Source organism: Metopolophium dirhodum, chromosome 5 (genome assembly GCF_019925205.1).
Source record: "Metopolophium dirhodum isolate CAU chromosome 5, ASM1992520v1, whole genome shotgun sequence".
Taxonomy (NCBI): Eukaryota; Metazoa; Arthropoda; class Insecta; order Hemiptera; family Aphididae; genus Metopolophium; species Metopolophium dirhodum.
In genome coordinates, this window is record NC_083564.1 from 14,861,366 (window position 1) to 14,885,017 (window position 23,652).

Consider the following 23,652-nt stretch of genomic DNA (forward strand, 5'->3'; position numbering starts at 1 on the left):
TTATATACTTTATTGAAATGTGTGTATTTTTATTTAATTTTATAGTTATAACCACGGACTATAATAATAAAATGGACTGGTATCGAGTGTTTAAAAGTGGAACCAAATTTTCACACAAAATACATATCAAGTGCAGGGACTTGCAATGGGTAATAACAATTAACAATGCCATCCGTCATCGACTAGATATATAACGGGTTACGAACACTAGTCCTAGTGTCCTAACGGACACCCGCCAGTCTAATCTTCTGTGCCCGTCGCTTAAATTCCTTAGATGATTGATAACATGAATTAATAAGATTATCTCTATTTCAAAAGAGAATATACCGCTTTCTCAGTGCCGTCGAGCTATGTGGCGTGCGTCCGGCCGACGCGCGCGTGTACCTCGCGTGCTCGCGCTCGCCGGCCGCGCGTTCGCGACATATGTGGATGGCCTCGCGGGGGCTGTCGGGAGTAGTGCCTTAGTAGAAGGGGAGCTATTTGACTGGGTCGAATCCAGCGCTCGCCGACGTGGTTATACGAAACCCACCGATCTATCTCGAACGAGAGCAGCCGGCGGGGGACCGTCAGCCTGGCGCCAGGGCGCACTGAAGTAACCCGTCGGAGGAATGTGACCGCGTCATCCAAAGGCGTGAAGGAGCCGCCCTCGCGACAGATGGCTAAAGGTGTAAAAACTCCCGAGGGAATGGTCTTATACTCCCCGTCACACAGTGGTTAGTAATACCGCTTTCTCCCATCGCAACTGACGGCTGGCAGACCTCATAAGCCCAATTTTCCACACTCTTGCACTCGGTCGTGCATGGCGGTTACCAATCGAAACTGTTTGACGAGTATACACCGATTTCAAATAAATTGTTCACAATGGTTAGCGATACAGTAAATACGTATATTTTAGTTGTGGTAATTATAACCGGCTGTATATGGTTCACTACGAGATGACGGTGGTAGTGCGCTCGTGGCGAATCGGTGGTTCTTGGTGGGGGATGCGCGCTGACGTAAACCAGTCATGAAAATTATATCACAGAATAACAGTTATTCTGTGCCTATATTCTCTTTTAAACACGGTTGACGGTTGTAGATATACTATTAGCACAACTCTATGAAATAAATGGACCCCCTCATAATTAGAATATCATAAAACAGAAGAACTATCCAGTGCTCCTTGTGTGATATTTTTGAAATGTTAACTTAAGGAACCATAGTCTGTACAACAGTTTGCGGCTATGGCTCACTACAATCTAGTTCTACGGAGAACCTTATTACATTGTTTTGTGCCTTATTACAAAACATATTGAATGGTACATGTATTGTAAGCAATTTAATATAAGAGTATGGTAAGTAACCAGTATATCTACAACCGTGCTTCTGAAACAAAGTATAAGATATAATCATAGATAATATACAATGAATAGAATATAGTTCTTATCGAACGTTTCCAAATTCTTTGTCTCACTCAGGAAGTATTTTTATACTCCATTAAATTGATTACATGGTTATTATTATTAATACATGGAAGATAACCCATTTTTTTGCTGAGTAGATATACATTTTACATTGCCATCACTCTTCCTTATTCGGGAACGCTACCCCCTATATGTTATTACTTATTGATATAAAATGTCCTATCCACTGTATAATATGGATGATATACTGGATCGGAAACGAGCATCCTATCAGATGCTATGAATGTATGTACAAGAGAACAGTGGGGTGGTAGGGGGGTCGAAATAGGCACTGATAGTTTACGACATCTGTATAAATTAGGGACTAAATAGGGAAAACATTCAGTGCGAAAGAGGAACCTTTTGGTGACCATCTCTCGACCACGTCGTTTCCAGTCTATTATATCTTAGTCCTTGGATACTATGGATGGAGCCATAGCGTATTAAATTAATACTAAAAATAGTTGCTGATTATCAGCGAGAGTCACCGAATTAAGTGTTTTTTTTTTTTTTTTTTGATGCGCATACGAGATGTAACTTCTTGTATATTTACCCACAGATTATCAAATTGTCATAATAATATTAATACTTATTAAGTATATTAAAAAATAATATCTACCTATATATTATACATACATAATATACAAAAAAAATATAATATTTCTTATAGGAACGGGTATCTCATTTTGAAAAATATTGTTTTTGATAAAAATTATTCCAATTAATTACAATATATTATCAGGTTTGGTTAAATAGAGTTTTAAAAATTTCTATTAATTTGTCTCCCCTCTCTCCCATCAACCACTCACCATGTCAACACCAAACCATTATATCTTAGCCCGAGGTTAAAACTAGCAAATAAATGATAAAAAATGGATTAATTAATACATTTTTAATACATCAATTCAACACTAACTTTATCACAATATATATACCTACCTACTAGATTGTAAGATTTTAAATCAATAATTCTTAAATATTCAAAAATATTCAAAATGAGTACCTTTGTCAAACGTCACTATATCTTTTATATCCAGTTCTGCACATAAAAATAAAAATAATACAATGATTTTTAAGTGTTAGCAGTATAGCTCACCACACAAAAAGGCAAAGCTGGGCAGTAACTAGTTAAAAAGTTAAAAGTTAAGGTAATAGTTACTTTTTTTGATAACTTTTAACTTAACTAGTAAAAAAAAAATAGAATGAAGTAAATAACTTAGTTAGTAACTAAGTTGTTTCTTTTTATAAATAATTGTAACTTAACTTAGTTATTTTAATAAAAATAAAGTTATTTGTAGAAAGTTATTTACAAAAATTTTCTTATTATGATTCATGAACTGTATGCTTAGTATACAGTTCATGAATAGACTGTCAAATAGACTGTCTATTTGCATTGATATTTTTGAGAACCACCAGGATAAATTAAGTAATTTTGTCATTTTGAACACTTTTATTAGTTCTAATAGTTTGATTGCTACTTTTAATAAACTGATGAGATTAGGACTGTAAAAATATTTTTGAAGTAACATTTTAATATTTTATATTTTAATGTGAACTGTAAATATTTTCTTTTTTATAGCAATGTTTTAAATAATTTCTGTTTTAAATAATGTTTTTAATATTTTTTAATTAATTTTTTAAAAGAGAACAATTTAGATAAGACAACATTTAAAACTGAAAATACTTATTAATTTCACAAGTTTGCTTTATAGCAGAACTAGCAGCAATAGATTAATTTATATTTTTTGAGTAGAATATGATGAAATAGGTACTATATTATACTATATTCTATTATATATTTCTATTGTATTTTAATGGAAACAAATGGAAAAAAATCATATTTCAAGATTCAACTACTATTTAATTGTTTTTAATAAATAAATACTAATATTTAAATTATACTGCAAATATATAATTTTGATCTGTATGTAAGGTACAGCTATAACAATAATTTAAAACAGTTTTATAATTTATGAAATAATATAGTCTGTGCATTTGTTATTAATTTGTTTTACTTTATACCAAAACTAGTTATTTTCCTACGATGAGATAAAAAAAAAACGTTTATAAGTAAGTTAAAGGTATTTAAAAAAAAAATGAACTTGACTTTTAACTTCACTTAGTTATTATTTTCATGAAAATTTGTGACTTAAATTAGTTACTCAAATTCAGTAACTTTTTAAAACCAACTTAAACTTGGCTTAGTTATTTTTTATTTTAGGATAACTTAACTTTAACTAGTAAAAAAATTGGTTAACTTGCCCAGCATTGCAAAAAAGTACAAAGTATATTATATAAATCAATAAATCAAAAACAGCAATTAATTTTTTATTCACATTTCATTTCTCACTATAAATTTTTTTTCTGACCAACTACAACAGTGCTTCTAAACCTTTTTTGTTATAACACCCCCTAAATTTAATGTAAAACTGTGAAGGCCCCCCCTCAATCAAAATCATTAATTTTTTTTCTTATTCTAATTTTCTATACTAAATTTACATGCACTATTTCACACACATAAATTATTAAAATGTAAAGAAAATAATTGTTTTTTAATATATTTTTGAAACATGAAATCTTATAGTTGTATAAAACTTAAGACATATAGGTGTAAACAAAAAATAATTGGTAATAACTATAAAGCAATACAAAAATATTCAGTAATAATGTTTATTTGGTTTCAAACAAAGACTAGGTAAATAATAATAATAATAATAATAATAATAATAATAATAATAATAATAATAATAATAATAATAATAATAAATGTGATAACTATTAATGTAACGGTTGGGCTTGCATATTTTCGAATAACATATTTATGTCAGGTGTGATGTTTGAAACTGAAATACGCAAGTTTGCTTCTAAAGACTGTTGTAAAATGCATAATCTATGTTAATTTTACAATGATGTGTGTTTTTTTTTATTAATTTTTTTTTGTGTCTGTCATCACATTTTAGGACAGTAAAAGTGCTTGGATTTTTTTCAACAGTACCTTTTCTGATAGGAACAGTGGCGCCGATCCATTTATAAACATCTGGGGTAAAACCAAAAACCTATTTTATACCCACCCACCCAAAAAAAATTTCTCACTACGCTCGACAGTACAGGCATAATAATTTAATTATAATTTAATTATTTTAGGTATAAGAAACATTTTTTTTTATACTATACTGTACATAAAAATATAAAAAACATAGTTCAGAAATTAATATCTTACCTACGTCGTAGGTGGTAGGATAACTGACAAATACTTAACTACAATAAAAAAATTAAACAACTAACTGCTGCTATGTATAATATTAAATATGAAGCACTAAGTTGTTATTGTATTTTGGTATGCTCCAGTAATTTTTAAGTAAATATTTAATAAATACCTATGTATTTCTCAAAATAGTAAAAATAAAAATTATATGTAATACAAAAATGATTATAAATAAAATATATATAAAGAAATTAAGTTAATATTTTTAACAGTTTATTACTGTTTTTAGCAAAATTATTAATCACATTGTCTGTATTAATTGGAACATCCTGTTCGCATGCAATGCGCATAAGTCCCTCCAATCTCGACTCAGCCATTGTAGACCGCAATCTTGTTTTTATAATTTTAAGCTTCGAGAAACTACGTTCAGTAGAAGCACTGGACACAGGTAGCGTCACAGCGATTTTTAATAACATATAAATATTAGGCAGTGTAAACCTTATATTTGAGCTGCAAAATAATTTAAACATATATATAAGGGAACTGCTGTTTGTACATTCTTCGATGGGACATTGAGAAATTAATTCTTCATCAGACTCGGAAATGTGCGATTCAAAATCTGAAGAATTGGTTGATTCATTATCCTCATCCTTATGAAGATATTTAGTTAAATTTATTGTTTTTTCTAAATTTGAAAAACAATCAATAAGCCATAAATATTCTGTATTTAATGCTTCTGCATTTAAAAATGTTGAATATATCGACGCTATGCCTTCAAATGCATCACAAGGTATTTTGTTAGTATCCATTTTTATTTCTAAAATTCTTTTTTTTGTAATAAGGGATAAATCTTTAAAAATAGATATAGTGTCATGGTTAAATTTCTGATCAATCTGACTGCATATGATATCAAGCACCGTGTAAAAAGTGTGATATTTAAAATTAGTCAGAGGGTCAGATGTTGGTTCATCGGTTGCTTTCTCCCCGGGCATTATTTTTCTTTTTCTTGACCGTTTTTGTGGTAAAGGAGTAAAATTTTCATCCAGATGATTTTGAATAAATTGCTTCACTTCGATGACAATTGAATTAAATTCATTGCGAATATTTAATAATTGACCTCTTTTTGATGTTATCATTGATGATGCAGTGATAAGATCTATATCAATCGCTTGAAATGTTTTGCTTAATGGATCTAGTACAGAAAATATTTTTTTAAATAAAAAACATGTATAAAGAAATCTTTCAGATTGAAAATATAAAAGAAATGACGATGCATCTGATGAAGCTTCTGATTTCCAAAGATCTTCCAGTGTATCAACTAACGATGCCCAAGTCAGTAAAACTGTATTAAGAGCTGTAGAATGGCTACTCCACCTAGTAGTAGTTACACGTTTCAAACGACGAACCGGCAAGTTAGGGTTTCGGATTTTTTGATTTTGTTCAAAAAGGAATACACGGTTTTTACTGCTACATACAAAGTCAAAAACTCTTCCTAAAATTCCAAAAAAATCAACTGCTTCAAGGCAACTTGCAACACCTTGTTCAACAACCAAATTTAAACGGTGAGCCCAACACCAAATATAAACTGCATGAGGATTTTCACTTTTTACTTTTGCCTGTAAACTATTGTACTCACCCCTCATATTGGCGGCACCGTCATATGATTGACCTATTAGGTTTTTTTTCCAATTAAGATTGGTTTTATTGAAAACATTAAGGAAAATATTGAATAGTGTTTCACTTTTAGTAGAGGCAGTAGAACACATTGCGAGTAAACGTTCATATATCATACCATTACTTTCATCAACAAAACGCACTATGAAAGAAACTTGTTCTTGTCTTGAGATGTCAAATGTTGTATCAATAGATATGCTGAAAACACAAGCAGTTTCAACTTTTTGTGTGAATGAATTGAAAATTGAATTTGAAATAGCATCGATTAACTGGTTTTGTCGTTGCCAGGATATTAAAGATGTAACAGATTTCCCCTTCTTTTTTAAACAAGTAATGTAAGACGATAATACAGGTGAATATTCAGCTAATAAAATAACCATATCTTTAAAGTTTCCACGAATAGAATCCGTCCACTTTTCTTTATGACCTCTAAATGCAAGTCCATGTTTAGCTAAAAATAGCGAAATATCTATTAGTTGTTTTACAACTACTCTGTTGGTTTGAACCTCCATTTTCTTTTTTTCTTCTAACGCTGGTAATAATGGTGAACAATGTTCATGTATAGTAGCATCAATTGAGGCGGCTATGTGTATAGTTGAAGTTTCATGGGAAGTTAATAAATGGTTACCATCTTTCCAACGAGAAGTACCATCAATAGTCCATGCCTTCTTAGGAGATTTACCAAACAACATACAATAAATGCAAAATATTTTATCAGCTGATATTGAATACGATAACCATTTACGGAATCCCATTGACCCATCAGGCAAAGTTTTAGTGTACCATTGAGCACGGAAACTGTATTTGTTTGTTCTTGGGAATTGTCGGAGTGGCATCTGCTGAGTAGTTGGTTGACAAGGACCCAAACATAAAATATACTTCTTCTGTTCAAAACTTAATTTTGTAATGGTATTAGAAAATCTTACAGGATCATTATCTACCATTGAGTCAACTTGTCCTATTATCAAAATAGTTAATTATATATAGTTGGATCAGGAAACTATAATAAATTTACATTTTACTCAATTATTACCTGCCGATGAAGCCAATTCACAGTTTACTATATTTTTCTCAGGAGAAAAAAAACTAGGAATAGTATCTGTGACATTAGTTTGTCCCAAATCCTCATCTTGATTTTCAACATCAACAGTAGAAACACCAATATCTTTAAAAAAAAAAAAAAAATTAAGATCAGAAAACTATAATTTATATTATACTAAATTATTACCTGCCGATGAAGCCAATTCACAGTTTACTATATTTTCCTCAGGAGGAAAAAAACTAAGAATAATATGTGTAGTATCTGTGGCATTCATTTGTCCCAAATCCTCGGCTTGGTTTTCAATATCAACAGTAGAAACACCAATATCTTAAAAAAAAAAAAATTTAAGGTCAAAAAACTATAATTTATATTGTACTAAATTATTACCTGCCGATGAAGCCAATTCACAGTTTGCTATATTTTCCTCAGGAGGAAAAAAACTAGGATTAATATGTGTAGTATCTTTGACATTCATTTTTCCCAAATCCTCAGCTTGGTTTTCAATATCAACAGTAGGAACACCAATATCTTAAATAAAAAAAAATTCAATATTGTCAAATGTGATGCGTTTTGCAATACATTTAGTAGAAGTTTCAAGTTGTTGATATTTATTTTAAGTTTGTTATAAAATGATATTTTATTATGCAATACAGGGAGTATTAGAATTAATTTTAAAGCTGGAAGTGTTAATTTTTTTTTTTTTTTAAAGTTTAATTGTTTATTAAGATTTGTATTTATAACTTATTAAAAATTTGTTGATATTAGTTTTTAATTTGTTATAAATTGGTATTTTTTATGCAATATAAGGAGTATTCATCTTTTAAATACAAACAAATTGGGTAACTGCACCAAAACAAAAAAATTGTAAAATTTTTTAATAATAAAAAATAAAGTAATTTGAATATGCCTATATGTTTCTTAGATACCCAAAAGTATTCAATAAAAGTTTCAAAGTCCTAACTCAAATACTTTTTTTATATACAGAAATAATCAAATGATATACAAAATTTGGTCCAAAGTCACCCCATGTTACGGTGCATAATAAATAATAAGTACTTTATAACCACTAATCATAATTATTTGAACTGATATTACTTACAATAATAAAATAATTATATTCTTTTTACATTAAAATTAATTTGTTAACAGTTAAAAAACCGATATCACTCTAATACTCTATCAGACTTATTTAGTAAAAGGTTTGGATTAGTCAGTAGTCTAAACATATACCTAATAATTAATAAGTATATCTTATTCTCAAGCTTTAGATACCTTTATATTTATTATCATTTCAAAATACTGAAAATAGTATATCTATGTGTATTTTTAAAAGTAATTCTAAGTTAAAACTAGATAATTACTAAATTGTATTTATTAATATTAGTAAACACTTACCTTTGGAACATGATGGTTTAGAAAAATACTTGGTAATTTTTATTTTTTCAGTTTTTTCAGTCATTTTAATTTTTTTACAACTTTTAATATGACGCGTCCAATTAGTAGTATTTAAATTCCCCTTTCTTTTTCCACATACACACATACTCGTATCCATAATAGTTAATAATTAATAAAAATAAATTGTTTTATTAAAAAATAACAACTAATTAATACACTTGTATATTAATAATTATATACTTATATTACTCAATAACGTGGTAGTACAAAAATATAAAAAATACATCACATTCACATCAAGACTAGCGCTAAGCTCATAATATTGATAGACCGATAGACGTCAATAATTGATAATGGATCTATCTATTCAATAATGTTCGAGTGACGACTAATAACAATAAAAGTAGATATAAATAGCACACAACGGTAAAATTTCCCAAGCAGCCGCCCGCCTGACGCCTGTATGATAACGTTTGGATGGATATCGGCAATACTGAGAATATACCTAACCTAACCTAACCGTGGTAAGTGATTTATGTCGTTATGATATTATATATATATTTAACATATTTAAACCACAACGAGCGCTAGTGATTGCGGGCCCTCAGCTGTTTCAAATAGTTGGTTCACCAGTCATCGTAAAGTACTATTCGTTATAGGCCGATGTTTAACCTGTATATCTTAAATCGTGCTGCCGATTAAGCTACGGTTTATCATGTTTATCTGTTTTAGCGTGGTGACACAAAGCTTGTATAAATAATATAAATATTATACTACATTGACGACCTAAAATCTAGGTATAGGCGTATACGGTATACCTTATTTTAGTTGTCCATTATGTACAGGTCAGCCACCCACCCACCCACCCATTAAACCACTGGGGTATTTACCCCACTAGATAGTCGTGTTCAGCGCCACTGGATAGGAAAGTGAATCTAGTTGTACTTTGGGGGGGGGGGGGGGGGTGGTCAAAAGTTAGGTTAGGTAATTTCCCAGTAGTTTTCAATAGTGACGTGAAATACAAAAGAAAAATTAAGGAAAAACGGGAATTTTTACGCAAAATCTGTTTTCTAGAAAATCGATTTTGGTTTTTGGTGTAACTCTAAAACAAATGACCGTAGGTACGTGAAATTTTGACTGAATGTTTATATTAGTATTTTCTATACACCATAACATTTTCCAAATATTTTGACTTATTTTGAGGTATTTACGGACATTTTCCGTTTCCATTTTCTTTAGTGTAACGGTTGGGCTGCATATTTTCGCATAACATAATTATGTCAGATGATTGAAACTGAAATACACAAGTTTGCTTCTAAAGACTGTTGTGAAATGCATAACCTAAAATTTATTTTAATCTTTATAATTTGAAGTTGTGAAAATGCAGTTTTAAAAAGATATGTCGATGCAAAAGGATTAATGTAAAGCCGCTTTCGAAATTAGAGTAAACTCTTGCTGTCGTCTTAATCAAAATTCAGTAAGTTCGTTTTCATAAATTCGGTTTCAAGAGTTGAGTTGAGTCTTCTCTAATTTCAATTAATTGCTCTTTTGCGGCTTATGAAATATGTTCGTATTTCGAAGAAATAGAAAATAGTCTTTTTACCCAACAGTGTTCATTATTCTTATTTAAATTTGGAAAATATTCTTACTACAGAACGGTACTATCTAGTATCTACTATCTAGTTATCTTATCGTTGTACTGTAGTAGCGCCGAATGAAATTAAAACTGGCAGAAAATTAAGCAAAAGTCTAACACAATAAGCAACACAAATTTATGACAAAGTATATTATATAAATCAATAAATCAAAAACAGCAATTAATTTTTTATTCTCATTTCACGTCTCACTAGGAATCTATAATATGTCCAACGAGAGAACGGGCCATGCGCTGACCAAAACTAGTAGTACGTGGGCTCAGAACTAAAAGGTGGTATATCAAAATATCAAATTGTTCAGGAGAGCCATTTTAAACTATTTTCCAACTGAAACGGTATTATCTTTTTTCGTAATAAATGATTTTTAATGATCTAATGAATCAAATCTAAAAATTCACAAAGTTGTTCTGCGTTAACTACAATCATTTGTTTTTTTTTAATCAAAACTTAACGTAAAAAAAAAAACAAAATTTTAAGAAATTTCTGGTAAGGACCAAAAAGTTCTTCACATAGAACCTTTTGGTTATTAATATAATTTTTTTCCCTTAATTAGAACTGTTTCGTTCTGAATTAAATGTGTGTTTTTACTAAGACATTACCAACCCCAAAATAATAAATAATGTGCCATTGGCTTTTCGTTTGTAATCCCTATTTCAAGGCAGAAATTTGGGAGGGGGTCAAGGATTAAAGGTTCAACCACACCCTCCCCCGCGAAGTTTTCTCAGATTATGTAATCTTGTAAATAATTAAACATCAAAAATTATATATGGTTTTAATTTTCATACCCCCCCCCCTTCCCAACTCACCACTAAAATTTGTCCTGAGTCCATTCCTTCTTAATTTATAATTTACAATTTTTTTTATAGAAATCTCTCCTTTGCTGATAAATGTACAATAATTAATAATATTTTACCATCATATTATTATTGTATGGTAGCAGGGACGTATTAAGGGACAATGTATGGGGCAGCAAACATAAATATGACGCCCCGAATTCAGTATACGCCATTTTTACATGTAAATAACCAAAAAAAAATTTTATCGAACAAACATTATACAATATAATTACAAAAAAGGTGAATAAGTGGATGTCGCTCTGCTGTACAGTAGGTTACAAGTGGGTCATTGTAATGGATGGTGTTAAATTTGAATTCAATGATATAATATCATTGTATAAGAAAAACGATTCTGAGCGAAAACGGTCAGTCAGCCTATTATATTACCAAGTATATTTGATGATATTATTGTGAATAAAGTAATTTATATATAACCTATTTACGTGGAGCCTTGGTTTAAATGTTCAATCCAATAGCGTCAAGGAAGATGTTTTGTCTTGTGAAAGTGTTGATGGAAGGTAATTTTTAATTCTTCTGAGGACAGAGATCCATGCGTTGGAGCATGGCATACATGCATATATCCTTAAGACAATTAAAACATTGGGAAAAGTTAATTCCAAATGGGAATTGAATAATTTTGTAAAAAAACCGTTCATTGGCGCAAATAGGGGAGGCTTGGGGGGGACTTCGTCCCCCCTAATATCTGTCAAGTCCCCCCAGTTCAAAATCTAGTAATTAGTACTATTTTTTATATTCTGTGGTACTAAGCAATATGGCTATGGAGAGGCCCCCCTGGCTTCAGTCCCCCCAAAAAATTTAGGTACAACGGTACATGATGGCAATATCGTATGCGGGCATCTCGGTGTCCCGGAGGCTATAACATATCAATAAATGTAGTGAATAGTGATAATATAAAAAATAGTACGATTAGTACGTATAGGTAGTAGGTATTAGGTATTACGAAAACAAGGTCCATAAACAGAGTTCTCTCACAATAAGTACATAATTGTTCTAATATTAGATTCCATTACGATTTTAGATATTCCAACAATTGACATCGTAAATTCGTAAACTAAAATAATTAATATCTATTTTACTAAATATTTGTTTTTTATTATAGTACAAACGACATTATCGACTTTTTTTGCCGCCTCTAAATATTTGGCCACTCCTGCCACCTTGAGCAACTGCTCCTTTTGTCCCCCCCCCTCTTGATGCCCCACTGTATGGTTGATACAATGAATGAGATAGTACTTTTTGGTTATCACTATATTATTTTATCGTGTAGATTGAACCTTTTGGTTTTCACATAAGAACCAAAAGGTGCTATTTAGATCGCTAGCAAAAAAACCAAAGTGTAAATTTGACCGATTTACCACCTTATAGTTCTGGATAACTCCTTAAATAATCAACCTACAAAGTTGGATGTGAGCTTGGATTATAGACCATTGACTAATAAACTCATTTATATCAAAAAGTGGATTTACGAAAAAATTGATTTAGCACTTTTTGGTTCTGAGGCCACGAGTAGATGCATGGATTGCATCCCCATTCCACACGCTGACGCAACAGACTAACAACTGATCATGTAGAGGGGGAAAACCCGTGCGGTTTATGTGCAGACTGTAGAAACAGCAAATCAACACGTTGGATAGCTTAGATAATATATAATGGATAGACCCTTATGAAGGATTTGTTCCCAGTTCGCCGACTCCCAATGCGCTGACACCTAGTATTTGCCTAAAAAACCTATTCGCCGACAATTATGATAATAGTATAATACCTATCTTATTAACGGGCGGTACTCTTTTCGCCCAAATATTTTAAAACTACTTTCCCTTTTTGCCCAAGAATATTATATAGCACTTTTCAGCCACATTTTTATAATACACACTTTGGGAAACACTATATATACATCCTATATCTACAATGGGCCGCTCAATATTTTAATCTTATCTTTATAATATTTGGAAACTATATAAGTATATAATAGTATATAAATATAAAGTTGATTTTGAATTAGCTATTCATAAAGCTATAGAAAATGTCTGGCCGAATACAACAATAATTGGATGTCGGTTTCACTTAACTCAATCATGGTGGAGAAATATTCAAAAGTGTGGTTTAACTTCTTTCTATAAAGACGAATCTTCAGAAATTGGTAAGTGGATACAGTATACATTTGGTTTAGTATTTTTAAATCCAGATGAAGTGTCAAATTGTTTCGTTGAAGACCTACTATCTGACTGTCCAGTAAATGACAAACTAACAAATTACTGTGACTATTTAACCGATACTTACATATCTGAAGATAGTTTATTTCCACCGAGTATTTGCAGGGCATCTAATACGTCGGAATTAATAAGAACAACCAACGCGTGTGAATCTTTTCATTCTTTTTTTGACAAAAGTTTTAATCATATTTCTCCACCAATAAGTGCCTGGTTAAGTGTTATAAATTAAATTCAAACCAAGGTCTACATACAATTAAATAGTATTCATTTACAAAGGTGTCCCAAAGATAAAAAAATTATAGATCGACAGCGAAAAAATGAGGAAAAAATACAGCAATATAAAGCAGGAACAATAATTAATCGGTATGATTTGATTAAATCAGTGTCATTTAACTATTCTATCTAATACTACAATACTAACAAATAGGTAATAATATTTTGACGATTTATATTTTTGATAAAAACTTACTTATTACATAATATAAAAATTCTATAAATGTGCAATTAACAAACACAATACATTTTTGGTGTGTAATAAAAGCCACCTCCTCGTGGTACTCTCTGGGTAATGCTAAATGGCTATATAAAACTAATTTACCTAAATAAATAATTTAAATATAACAAATTTATTATTATGTTAGATATAATTTAAAGTAAGTGTTTTCCAAAGTGTGTGTTATAAAAATGTGGGTGAAAAGTGCTATATAATATTCTTGGGCGAAAAGCGAAAGGTCATTGTTGGGCGAACGGGGTCTTACCCGTTATTAACATGCTACAAGTTTCTACTTTCTCGGCATTGCATTCACGGTTTAAGATATACAGGTTAAACATCGGCCTATAACGAAACAGCTGAGGGCCCAGAATCACTAGCGCACCACGGCTATCTGCTTTTGATACCAATATTACCTATACTATTATAGTATTATTGAATCTTTAAATTTGTCTTCAAGGTGCGCTATTGCCTATTAGTACTGGGAACAGCTGTTTCAGATAGTTAGTTCACCGGTCAAATTATGGGAGTTCGATACGCAACCTGTATATCTTAAATTGCAATTAAGCAACTATAAGGTACTAGGTATCTAGTATCTATAATTATCTTATCGTTATTGTTATACCTTTCAGCTATCACACGATTATTGACGTCGATCAATATACTATACATAAATAGGTAATAATACATTTTTAAATATGTATAACGTTAAAAAATGTAAAAAAATTATCATGGCTATAGCGCAAAAAGAGTCAGAATAGTTTGAAAATTTTACCAAGTATGGAGAATTCTAATACTTGAATAATTTTATACTGGTATCATTCACGTTATTATAATATTTACATTACCCACAGTACTAATAGTAAATATTCTTAATGTTTAATTAAGATATACATACAACCAAATAAGGTATAACTTGAGGCTGAGCATTAAAGTGTTAAAAAGTTAAGTTACTATTTAGTAATGTATTTATTATTACTGATCAGCCATGATATCTTAGTGTAATTTGACAAATACATATATTAATTCACCAAAATTAAACTTAATAAATTAGGCAAATAAAATAAATAATGTTACCTACTATAATTAATAATAACTGTGCATAATTAACAAAATAAATATAAATGTGTAAAATACAATTCTTAACAATTATTTGTTATAATTTGAATAATATAGGGTGCTCAGTCGATCATCTGGATTATCCATACCACGATCAGTGCTGTGAAAAGCAATTGCAAAAGGAATGTAAGATCTTTTGGAAGGAGTGAGAACTCAATACACGCATCGAGATAAGAGCATCAATGTATCCGGCCTATAGCATAAATAGCTATTAATTTTTGCAAGAATAAGGAGTTAGTTTTCAAACGTATTACAACCTGATTTGTAAAGGCTAAAATTAAATATTAAATTTAATTACTTGGCTTCTTCATATCTTTTGGTGCTGAAAATGTAAATGAATTTATTATTTTCTAAAGTACAACAGATAACACATTTATTTTTACTCACTAGCTGGTATATTATGTGTACACTGGGTACGATTCTTCTCGACTTCTGAGGTTAACATAAAGGTTAATTACATATTTATATTATGAAACTGATACATATTTAGTATTTACTAAGAAATAACGAAGTTAGATATAAATGATTTAAATTTTGACATTTAGTATTTATAAGTGGAACTTGTTATGTATTTCAAAAATTTAAGCCCCTAAGTATACACTTACGTTTTACTTTCGCCTCGGGGTCTGCAAAGTATAATAATATTATATTATCTTGACAGTATAACCTGACAATGTACTGCTCGCATAATCTAGTCTCACGAGGAACGTCGTACGGGATGGCTATAATATATTACAGTCGAACGTGTACTGACTGTCTCAATGGCTGATCAACGTAAAGCCTAAACAATGATAGACAAGCTTTGTGGTAAGTGTGCGCTAAGAAAGCATTTTCCAAAATTCTCATTTTAAACTGGCATTTGCACAATTATTTTGAGATTCAAGATTCAAGATGAAATTTGAATTTTGATTCTATTTTATTTTATTTTTACGAATTTATTAGGTATTTAATGTATTTAATGTTGCATCACAGTACTATACATTTATACAGAATAATTTAAATAAAAAGTGATTTAATAACTTTTAATGATTGACGTTTTAGATAAAATTATATCCTATTATCATATTGTTGGAATTATAAACAAAACACCCTATATAATGTAGTGTATAAGTAATATATTCACCCTGTAGTTCATCAGACGCTGACTATACATTTTTATATACTACAGCATATTATATGTCCTGCGTAGTGTAGCCGGGTATACATAGTTAGTCGTTGATTTATATTACGCCTCGTAACACTATTGTACATCGTATCATTATACTTATTATTATATTATATATATCCGATTATATTATTATTTACCTTTTAACTTCTGTATATCTGTGTACTTCAACAGGTTATGGGCCCAGAGTAAGGTCTTTATAATAAAGTCGTGAATAATTAGTAAAATAATAATTGATTAACGAATTGCGTGTTTTTTGTGTACAGACAGTGTACAGCAATAATAATTCGCGAAGTAAGTGCAGTGTAGTGTGCGTGCGTTTCTTAGTGTGCAGATAGTGTACATCTACGTTTTGTTTAAATATGGAAAACGAACAATATAAAATCAACAAACTCAAAGATGCATCAAATTGGGACATGTGGAAATTTCAAATTAAGGTTATCATGAATGCAGCTGAAATATTTGATGTAGTAACAGGAAAATCAAAGAAACCAATTTTAGCAAAAATCGGTAATGAAACTGAAGATGAAGCGAGAAAAAGGCATAGTGTTGATTTTTCAATATGGAAAAGGGCAGATAATAAGGCTCAAAAATGTATCGTCACTTCGCTAGATGAACAACCTCTACAATACATTATGAACTGTGACACAGCAAATGGTATGTGGAACAAATTACTGAGTGTGTACGAACAAATGTCGGACACAAGCATAACAATAGTACAACAAAAATTCTATCGTTATACAATGGATCCTAAGGACAATATAGCCGGTCATATTTCGAAACTAGAAAATCTAAGTAGACAACTAAAACAATTGGGAGAACCTATCTCAGAATCAATGTTGATTACAAAAATTTTGATGACATTACCTGATAGCTATAGGCACTTCTACAGTGCATGGGACTCAATGAATAGTACAAATAGAACGCTAGAACAGTTAACCACTCGATTGATGGTGGAAGAAACACGACAAGTGCAAGGACAGGAGGTCCGTAACGATGGTGCTGAAAGTATTGCTTTGACTGCAAACAAAGGCAAGTATATTAAAAGTCGAAAATACGGGAACAAAAATGATAATACAAAACCAGGAAAATGCAACCACTGTAAAAAACCAGGACACTGGAAAAAGGACTGCAGGATATTCAAAAGGGAACAAGAAGAAAAGAAATCAACTTCCGGTTTGGCGCTTATTGGTGTACAAAGAAAAATTGAAGAAATCGACGACTCAGACAAATGGTATGTGGACTCAGGTGCGAGCGACCACATGACAAATCGGAAAGAGTGGTTCGTCGATTATAAAAATTTTGATGTGCATTCGCCTGTACGTATTGGAGATGGTAAGCACATTATGGCAGTCGGAAAAGGTAACATAAATATTCATACTTATGTTAATAATAAGTGGATAAAAGGCTACTTAAAAAATGTTTTATATGTACCTGATATAAAAGTAAATTTATTTTCTTGTGGGGCATGCCTTGATAAAGGAATTACAATGGTGACAGACAGTAAAGGTTGTACATTTAAAATGGATAATCGTGTAATTGCAGTCGGTGTTCGTGAGAATAAATTGTTTTCAATGCTAATCAAAACAGATATTTCACAGGAAATTGGACACTGTGCTAACGTTGCAGTTAAGAAATTAACATTAGAACACTGGCACAAAATACTATGTCATCAGAATGTCAAACATGTTCGTGAGTATTTAAAACACAATCAAATACAATTTACAGATATACAAGGACAGTTATTCTGTGAACCATGCATCTATGGCAAACAGCATAAGGAGACGTTCACTCAGAGCGAAACAATAACTATTGAACCAGGGCAAATAATACACAGCGACGTATGTGGACCCATGGAAGAGAATTCATTAGGAGGTAAAAGATATTTCATTATTTTTAAAGATGATTATTCTAAATATACTTATGTTTATTTTATGAAACATAAATCTGAGGTTAAAGAAAAACTTAATTGTTTTCTGAGTATGGTTAAAACTCAAACTAAAAATGTTATTAAAACTATTAGAAGTGACTGTGGATTAGAATATAAGAATTCTGAAGTTCAATCAATTCTAAATATTTTTGGAATAAAGCATGAAACAAGTGTACCTTATACTCCTGAACAAAATGGAAGAGCTGAACGTTCAATGAGGACTATTTGTGAGGCAGCCAGAACAATGATCTATGCCAAGAATTTTCCAAAATCACTGTGGGCAGAAGCAGTCAATACAGTAGTGTTCTCATTCAATTATACTGGTAATTCAGGGAAAGTATGTAAAACTCCATATGAGTTATGGTTTGATAAACTTCCTAAAATAGAAAAGTTCGTAGAATTTGGAATAAATGCATATAGTTTAGTTCCAAAACAACGACGAAAGAAGTGGGATTCAAAAAGTCGAAAAGGATACTTTGTTGGATATTCAGAAACTTCAAAAGGGTATCGTATTTGGTATAAAGAAAATAACGAGGTGTCACTTAGTAGAGACGTTATTTTCAAGGATGAAAGTGTTGTGAATGACCAACGTGTAGAATGTTCTAATAATTTAAATGATAGTAATAACATTGATGTTCTTAGCTTACACAAAGACGGCTCTTTAGAACACAGCAATACATCAGAAGGAGATGAAGTCATGGAAAATAAATTTGGGTCAATAAGTGTAGATGACAATGAAAAACAAGAACATGAACAAGAAAATGGATCAAATGTCAACGTGTACAACTTGCGAGACAGAAGTAATATTAAGAAACCATTACGTTATGATAATTCAGCCTTTTTCGTAGTCGAATCCGATCCAGTGAATTTCAAGGAAGCTGTGGAGTCACAAAATTCAGAAAAATGGATAGAAGCCATGAACAAAGAAATGGAATCTCTGGAACGAAACGGAACATGGTCACTCGTGAATTGCTGGACCAGCCAAAAACGGTGCCAACAATGTATGGAGACAATCAAAGTGCGATTAAACTCGTAAAAAATCCAGAGTTTCATAGAAGAACGAAGCACATAGATGTTCGCTACCACTATATAAGAGAAAAGTTCAATGAGGGATTGTTTTCATTGTTGTACATATCCAGCAAGGAGCAGATTGCGGACATTATGACAAAACCAACTCCACGAACGCGGTTCAATGAGCTAAGGGAGATGTTAGGAGTTATAAATATTGATGTATAAGGGTATATTGTTTAAGGGAAAGTGTTGGAATTATAAACAAAACACCCTATATAATGTAGTGTATAAGTAATATATTCACACTGTAGTTCATCAGACGCTGACTATACATTTTTATATACTACAGCATATTATATGTCCTGCGTAGTGTAGCCGGGTATACATAGTTAGTCGTTGATTTATATTACGCCTCGTAACACTATTGTACATCGTATCATTATACTTATTATTATATTATATATATCCGATTATATTATTATTTACCTTTTAACTTCTGTATATCTGTGTACTTCAACACATATTATATTGGCCTGACTGATCAAAATTGTGTAATGTGGTATAGGGTAAATAGGTTTTATCTATTAATTAAAAATATTAAGAGAGTAAAATAATCCTTTAAATAGAACCTTTTTACTTCAAATTGTTTTTTTGTTGATTTTTATTTTTAAAGAATTAACTAAAACAGTGAGATGCTATATTTGCATGTTATATTGTTATAGAAAAAATACCTGATTTTTCAATATTAGTTATAAACAATTATCCCTATATGATAAAAAGATATTTGACAACAAACCTTAAAAATGCTCTCCTGAAAAATTAGATATTTTAACAGTCACGATGTCTGGAGAGAGAGGCTGCCACCCCCACCCGGGCATGGGAGATACCAACGGGTGCCCACTTAAAAATTCTGACAAAACAAACACACGCGTGTTCAAAACTTACAGTACCCTCCCCAACAGTTCAACAGACTAATGACCTCAACCAAAAAAAAAAAAAAATAAAAATATATAATACTAAGTGTCCTTGTTCTGTATTTTAAACAATGGACTGTGTGAATAGAACTATAAACAAATTATTAATTTCCTTTGAATGACATAAACGAAAAAATAAATTAAATTATGATACTATAGTCTTCAACATTGTTGAAATAAAAACCTGAAAAGTCAATTTTGGTATCGTTTAAATTATTTTGTACCTATAGTTACTTCCGTACTGGTACGTATGTTTTAAAACATTTAAAATTAAATTGTACAATCTGTTGATTATTTTTAACGTTCATTTATGTTTGATATACATATTTAATAGTGCAAACCTAACCAACAGTTATTTTTTATTATTGATTTAAAATTACATTATATTGGTATTATTTGGTTAACTATTAAATGGCTCACTTCTTAAATTGTGGAGAGCACACGCACTTGTAATATTTATATTCAATCCTTCACAAGTTATGTAAAATATTATATTAATATTGATATAAAATTAATAAACTTAATTATATTATATATTAATTAGATATATTAAGGTATTTATTTATAGGTACAATGTGATTTTAGATTTTTGTATAATAAACGTAATATATTTACTACAGAATTTCGGTCTCTTATGCCAATATATAGGATCAATGCTAATATACCGTAGCTCTAAAAATATTAATTTAGGCAATTTAATTTTTATATTCTAATAAATTAATGATTTAAAATAGTAAATCATTATGCAAAACAGTTTACCATTTGAGGGGGCAGTTAATGAATATTTCATATATATCTTTTTAAATCCATCGAGTTCACCTGAATATAAAAAAAAAAAAAATTACTAAATAGAATTACCATAACATTAAAGTTTTCAGTAAAATAATATAGATTTGGAGAACATGAACTCTTATGCAATAGTTGTCCTAATAAATTACTTATGGAATTGACAAACTTTTCTTTTATGATAAGTGCCTCTATATAAGACATAATAATATATTCAAAAATCATGAAAGGTATCAAGAATATTAAATCTCACATTATTTATGTTTATCGTGTTTATTGTTCTCTATTTGTACATAGTTCAGAGACATTGATATTATTTATTTATTATCAATAACAGTACGTTATCAGCAGCTGTTGTGAAAGGTTATAATATACACTTATAGTTTCTCGCCGTCTCTATATGTGTCACATATTACACTGTATAATAAAGCAAACCATATAAGAGAGGCCTGGTATAAAAAGCTACAAAGTTATAACAAACGCACCATAGCTCATACATAACATAAACCTACATAAAGACCTAAAAATAATTAAAATACAAGATCATATTAAAAGCGCGCTACCTACAAATTTCCACAGTTCACTACCAAGCTCAACAGGCTCAATCCACTTCACACTACATATCCCTCCACCCTCCACCTAAAAGACGCCTAAATGCGGTTATCCACACGATCAAAGTGGCGTATTGAGACTTCACCTCAGGGGGATAATATTGATTTAGGACAACCCTCCCACTCAAAAAATTTTAGACATTTATTAGAACAAGGCACCTTTTTATTTACAAAACAAGATCTATATTTCTTTTTTTAATATTTGCAAATCTACTATATATAGCAAGTATAATATAGCAACAAAACGAACACGCGCATTTGCCCTTATTATATATTACCAAAATTATATTCGTTCTAGATTGAATAGTTAGTTCCGTACAATAGTGTAATTAGTAACACCACTCTATAATCCGTATCTCCAAAATATTACAGAGGTGATGACTACCAACTAGCAACCATCACGACCGTGAAATAACACTTGATAGAGAAAAAATAAACCAAATTGTAACTTCCTAGTTTGCAAGGAATGAAGATTCGAAGATTGTAAAAGTGGCTCGTAAGGAGTATGCAGTTTGAAGGCCTAAAAACAGTGAACTATTATGCTAGACACTCTATAAAGTTATTTGTTGGCTTTAAAGATGAGGATATCATACAATACAGCAATGCTGTAAAATTGACCACACTAAGACAGAAAAATGTTTCGTAAAGTTGCACTGTTTATTTGTTTATATAATATGCAAATATTTCAAATCCAAAAAGTCCCTGTTTCTTCAACTGTAAAAATAAGTTAACGATGTAATGAATGACCACCAACACATTTTAGAAGAACTTATTTTTTGTGATCATTATAAGTAAAATAAACAAAGAACTTACACAAAAAATATTATATTATGCTTTATTTAAAATAAAATGGTTTATAAATAAAATCTTTCTAATTCGTTGAAAGACGCTGATGTCAACCCAATGTAAAAAGAATGGTAAAACTAAAGAAAAATGAATTTTTTTTGTATATATAAATAACTTGATAAAATAAAAATTTATATAAGATAAAAAAAAAGTAATCAGTTGTATAGATGATTGACAGTACATGGAATTATATATACATTTAGTTATATATTGAAAGATACATATTATATCACAACAATAACACTTTTTCAAAGTCCGTAAAAAAAAACCAGTTTTTTAATTATTATAAAGATTTGATATTATAGGCCTTTATTATATAAACTAGAATGAAGATGATTGTCTTAAAATCCAACACTTACAATAATAATATGGATCTGTTGGAACAAAACATTTACAATGGTTAAAATTAATAATTTTGAAGTTAAAACATTTGTTGATCTGATAAAATATTATTTTTTTTTTAATATATTTCAACAAAATTTGAATTTAATGATAAAATAATTTCATTGTATAAGAAAAACGATTCTGAGCGAAAACGGTCAGTCAACCTATGATATTACCAAGTATATTTGATGATATTATTGTGAATAAAGTAATTTATATATAACCTATTTACGTGGAACCTTGTTTTAAATTTTCAATCCTTAGCTATAAAAGTTGAACATCTTATACATTTATAACTACAATATAATTATTAAATTTTAAATTAGATAAATTTGGTCAAAGTTCAAACTTTAAATGCTTATAAAAAATATTTGTGCATATTTAGTTTTAATATTTTTCAATTGCTATTGTAACAATATATCAGGAGCCTTGTATTAAACTTTCACGCTTTTTGGCTAAACTTATATAATTTTATTGACAATTATAGAAAGAAAAAATTAAAAAAATTGAAAACTGACCGTTTCCGTAAACAGCTCAAAAAGAGTCAAAATTTTTCCAAAATTTTGTGGTGTATAGGAAATTAAAATATAAACATTCAGTGTAATTTTCAAGTATCTACAGTCATTCTTTTTTGAATAACAACAAAATAACAAAATCACTACATATGAGAAATCGAGTGAATATCTAATGTTGTAAAAATATGACCTTCAAACGCTCATAAAAATTTAATTTTGCTCATTTTCATAGAACGTAAATAATTGTATACCATCAATATCTGAGGATATATCACTTAGCATTTTATATTTGGGTTGATCCAATGTTTTTGAATATATGTATACGTTGTGAAATCGTA

General features: G+C 30.2%; 3 protein-coding genes across 6 annotated transcripts in view; all 3 read right to left on the reverse strand.

The window, feature by feature from the left end:
- The window catches only part of LOC132945324 (uncharacterized), a 240,914-nt gene that overhangs the window by 17,850 nt on the left and 199,412 nt on the right, over window positions 1-23,652 (reverse strand). The gene's annotated exons all lie outside the window — the stretch shown is intronic.
- Window positions 1,557-22,879, reverse strand: LOC132945325 (uncharacterized). Of its 4 annotated transcripts, none has more exons than XM_061015033.1 (10): window positions 22,775-22,879; window positions 22,441-22,492; window positions 20,932-20,990; window positions 20,788-20,844; window positions 20,593-20,640; window positions 20,327-20,356; window positions 15,698-15,718; window positions 15,480-15,521; window positions 15,391-15,414; window positions 1,557-2,481 (listed from the first exon to the last, which is right to left on the reverse strand). In XM_061015033.1, the coding sequence occupies exons 3-10, from the start codon at window positions 20,960-20,962 to the stop codon at window positions 2,423-2,425; spliced, it is 312 nt and encodes a 103-aa protein (XP_060871016.1). In that variant the 5' UTR covers window positions 20,963-20,990; window positions 22,441-22,492; window positions 22,775-22,879; the 3' UTR covers window positions 1,557-2,422. The 4 variants fall into 4 exon arrangements, with proteins under 4 accessions (XP_060871016.1, XP_060871015.1, XP_060871018.1 ...); XM_061015032.1 differs by having other exon boundaries at window positions 15,480-15,524; window positions 22,775-22,878; XM_061015035.1 differs by lacking the exon at window positions 1,557-2,481 and adding an exon at window positions 9,809-10,052 and having other exon boundaries at window positions 15,480-15,524; window positions 22,775-22,874.
- Window positions 5,147-7,579, reverse strand: LOC132944650 (zinc finger MYM-type protein 1-like). The gene is made up of 4 exons (XM_061014113.1): window positions 7,355-7,579; window positions 5,546-7,279; window positions 5,204-5,464; window positions 5,147-5,157 (listed from the first exon to the last, which is right to left on the reverse strand). The coding sequence occupies exons 2-4, from the start codon at window positions 7,263-7,265 to the stop codon at window positions 5,147-5,149; spliced, it is 1,992 nt and encodes a 663-aa protein (XP_060870096.1). The 5' UTR covers window positions 7,266-7,279; window positions 7,355-7,579.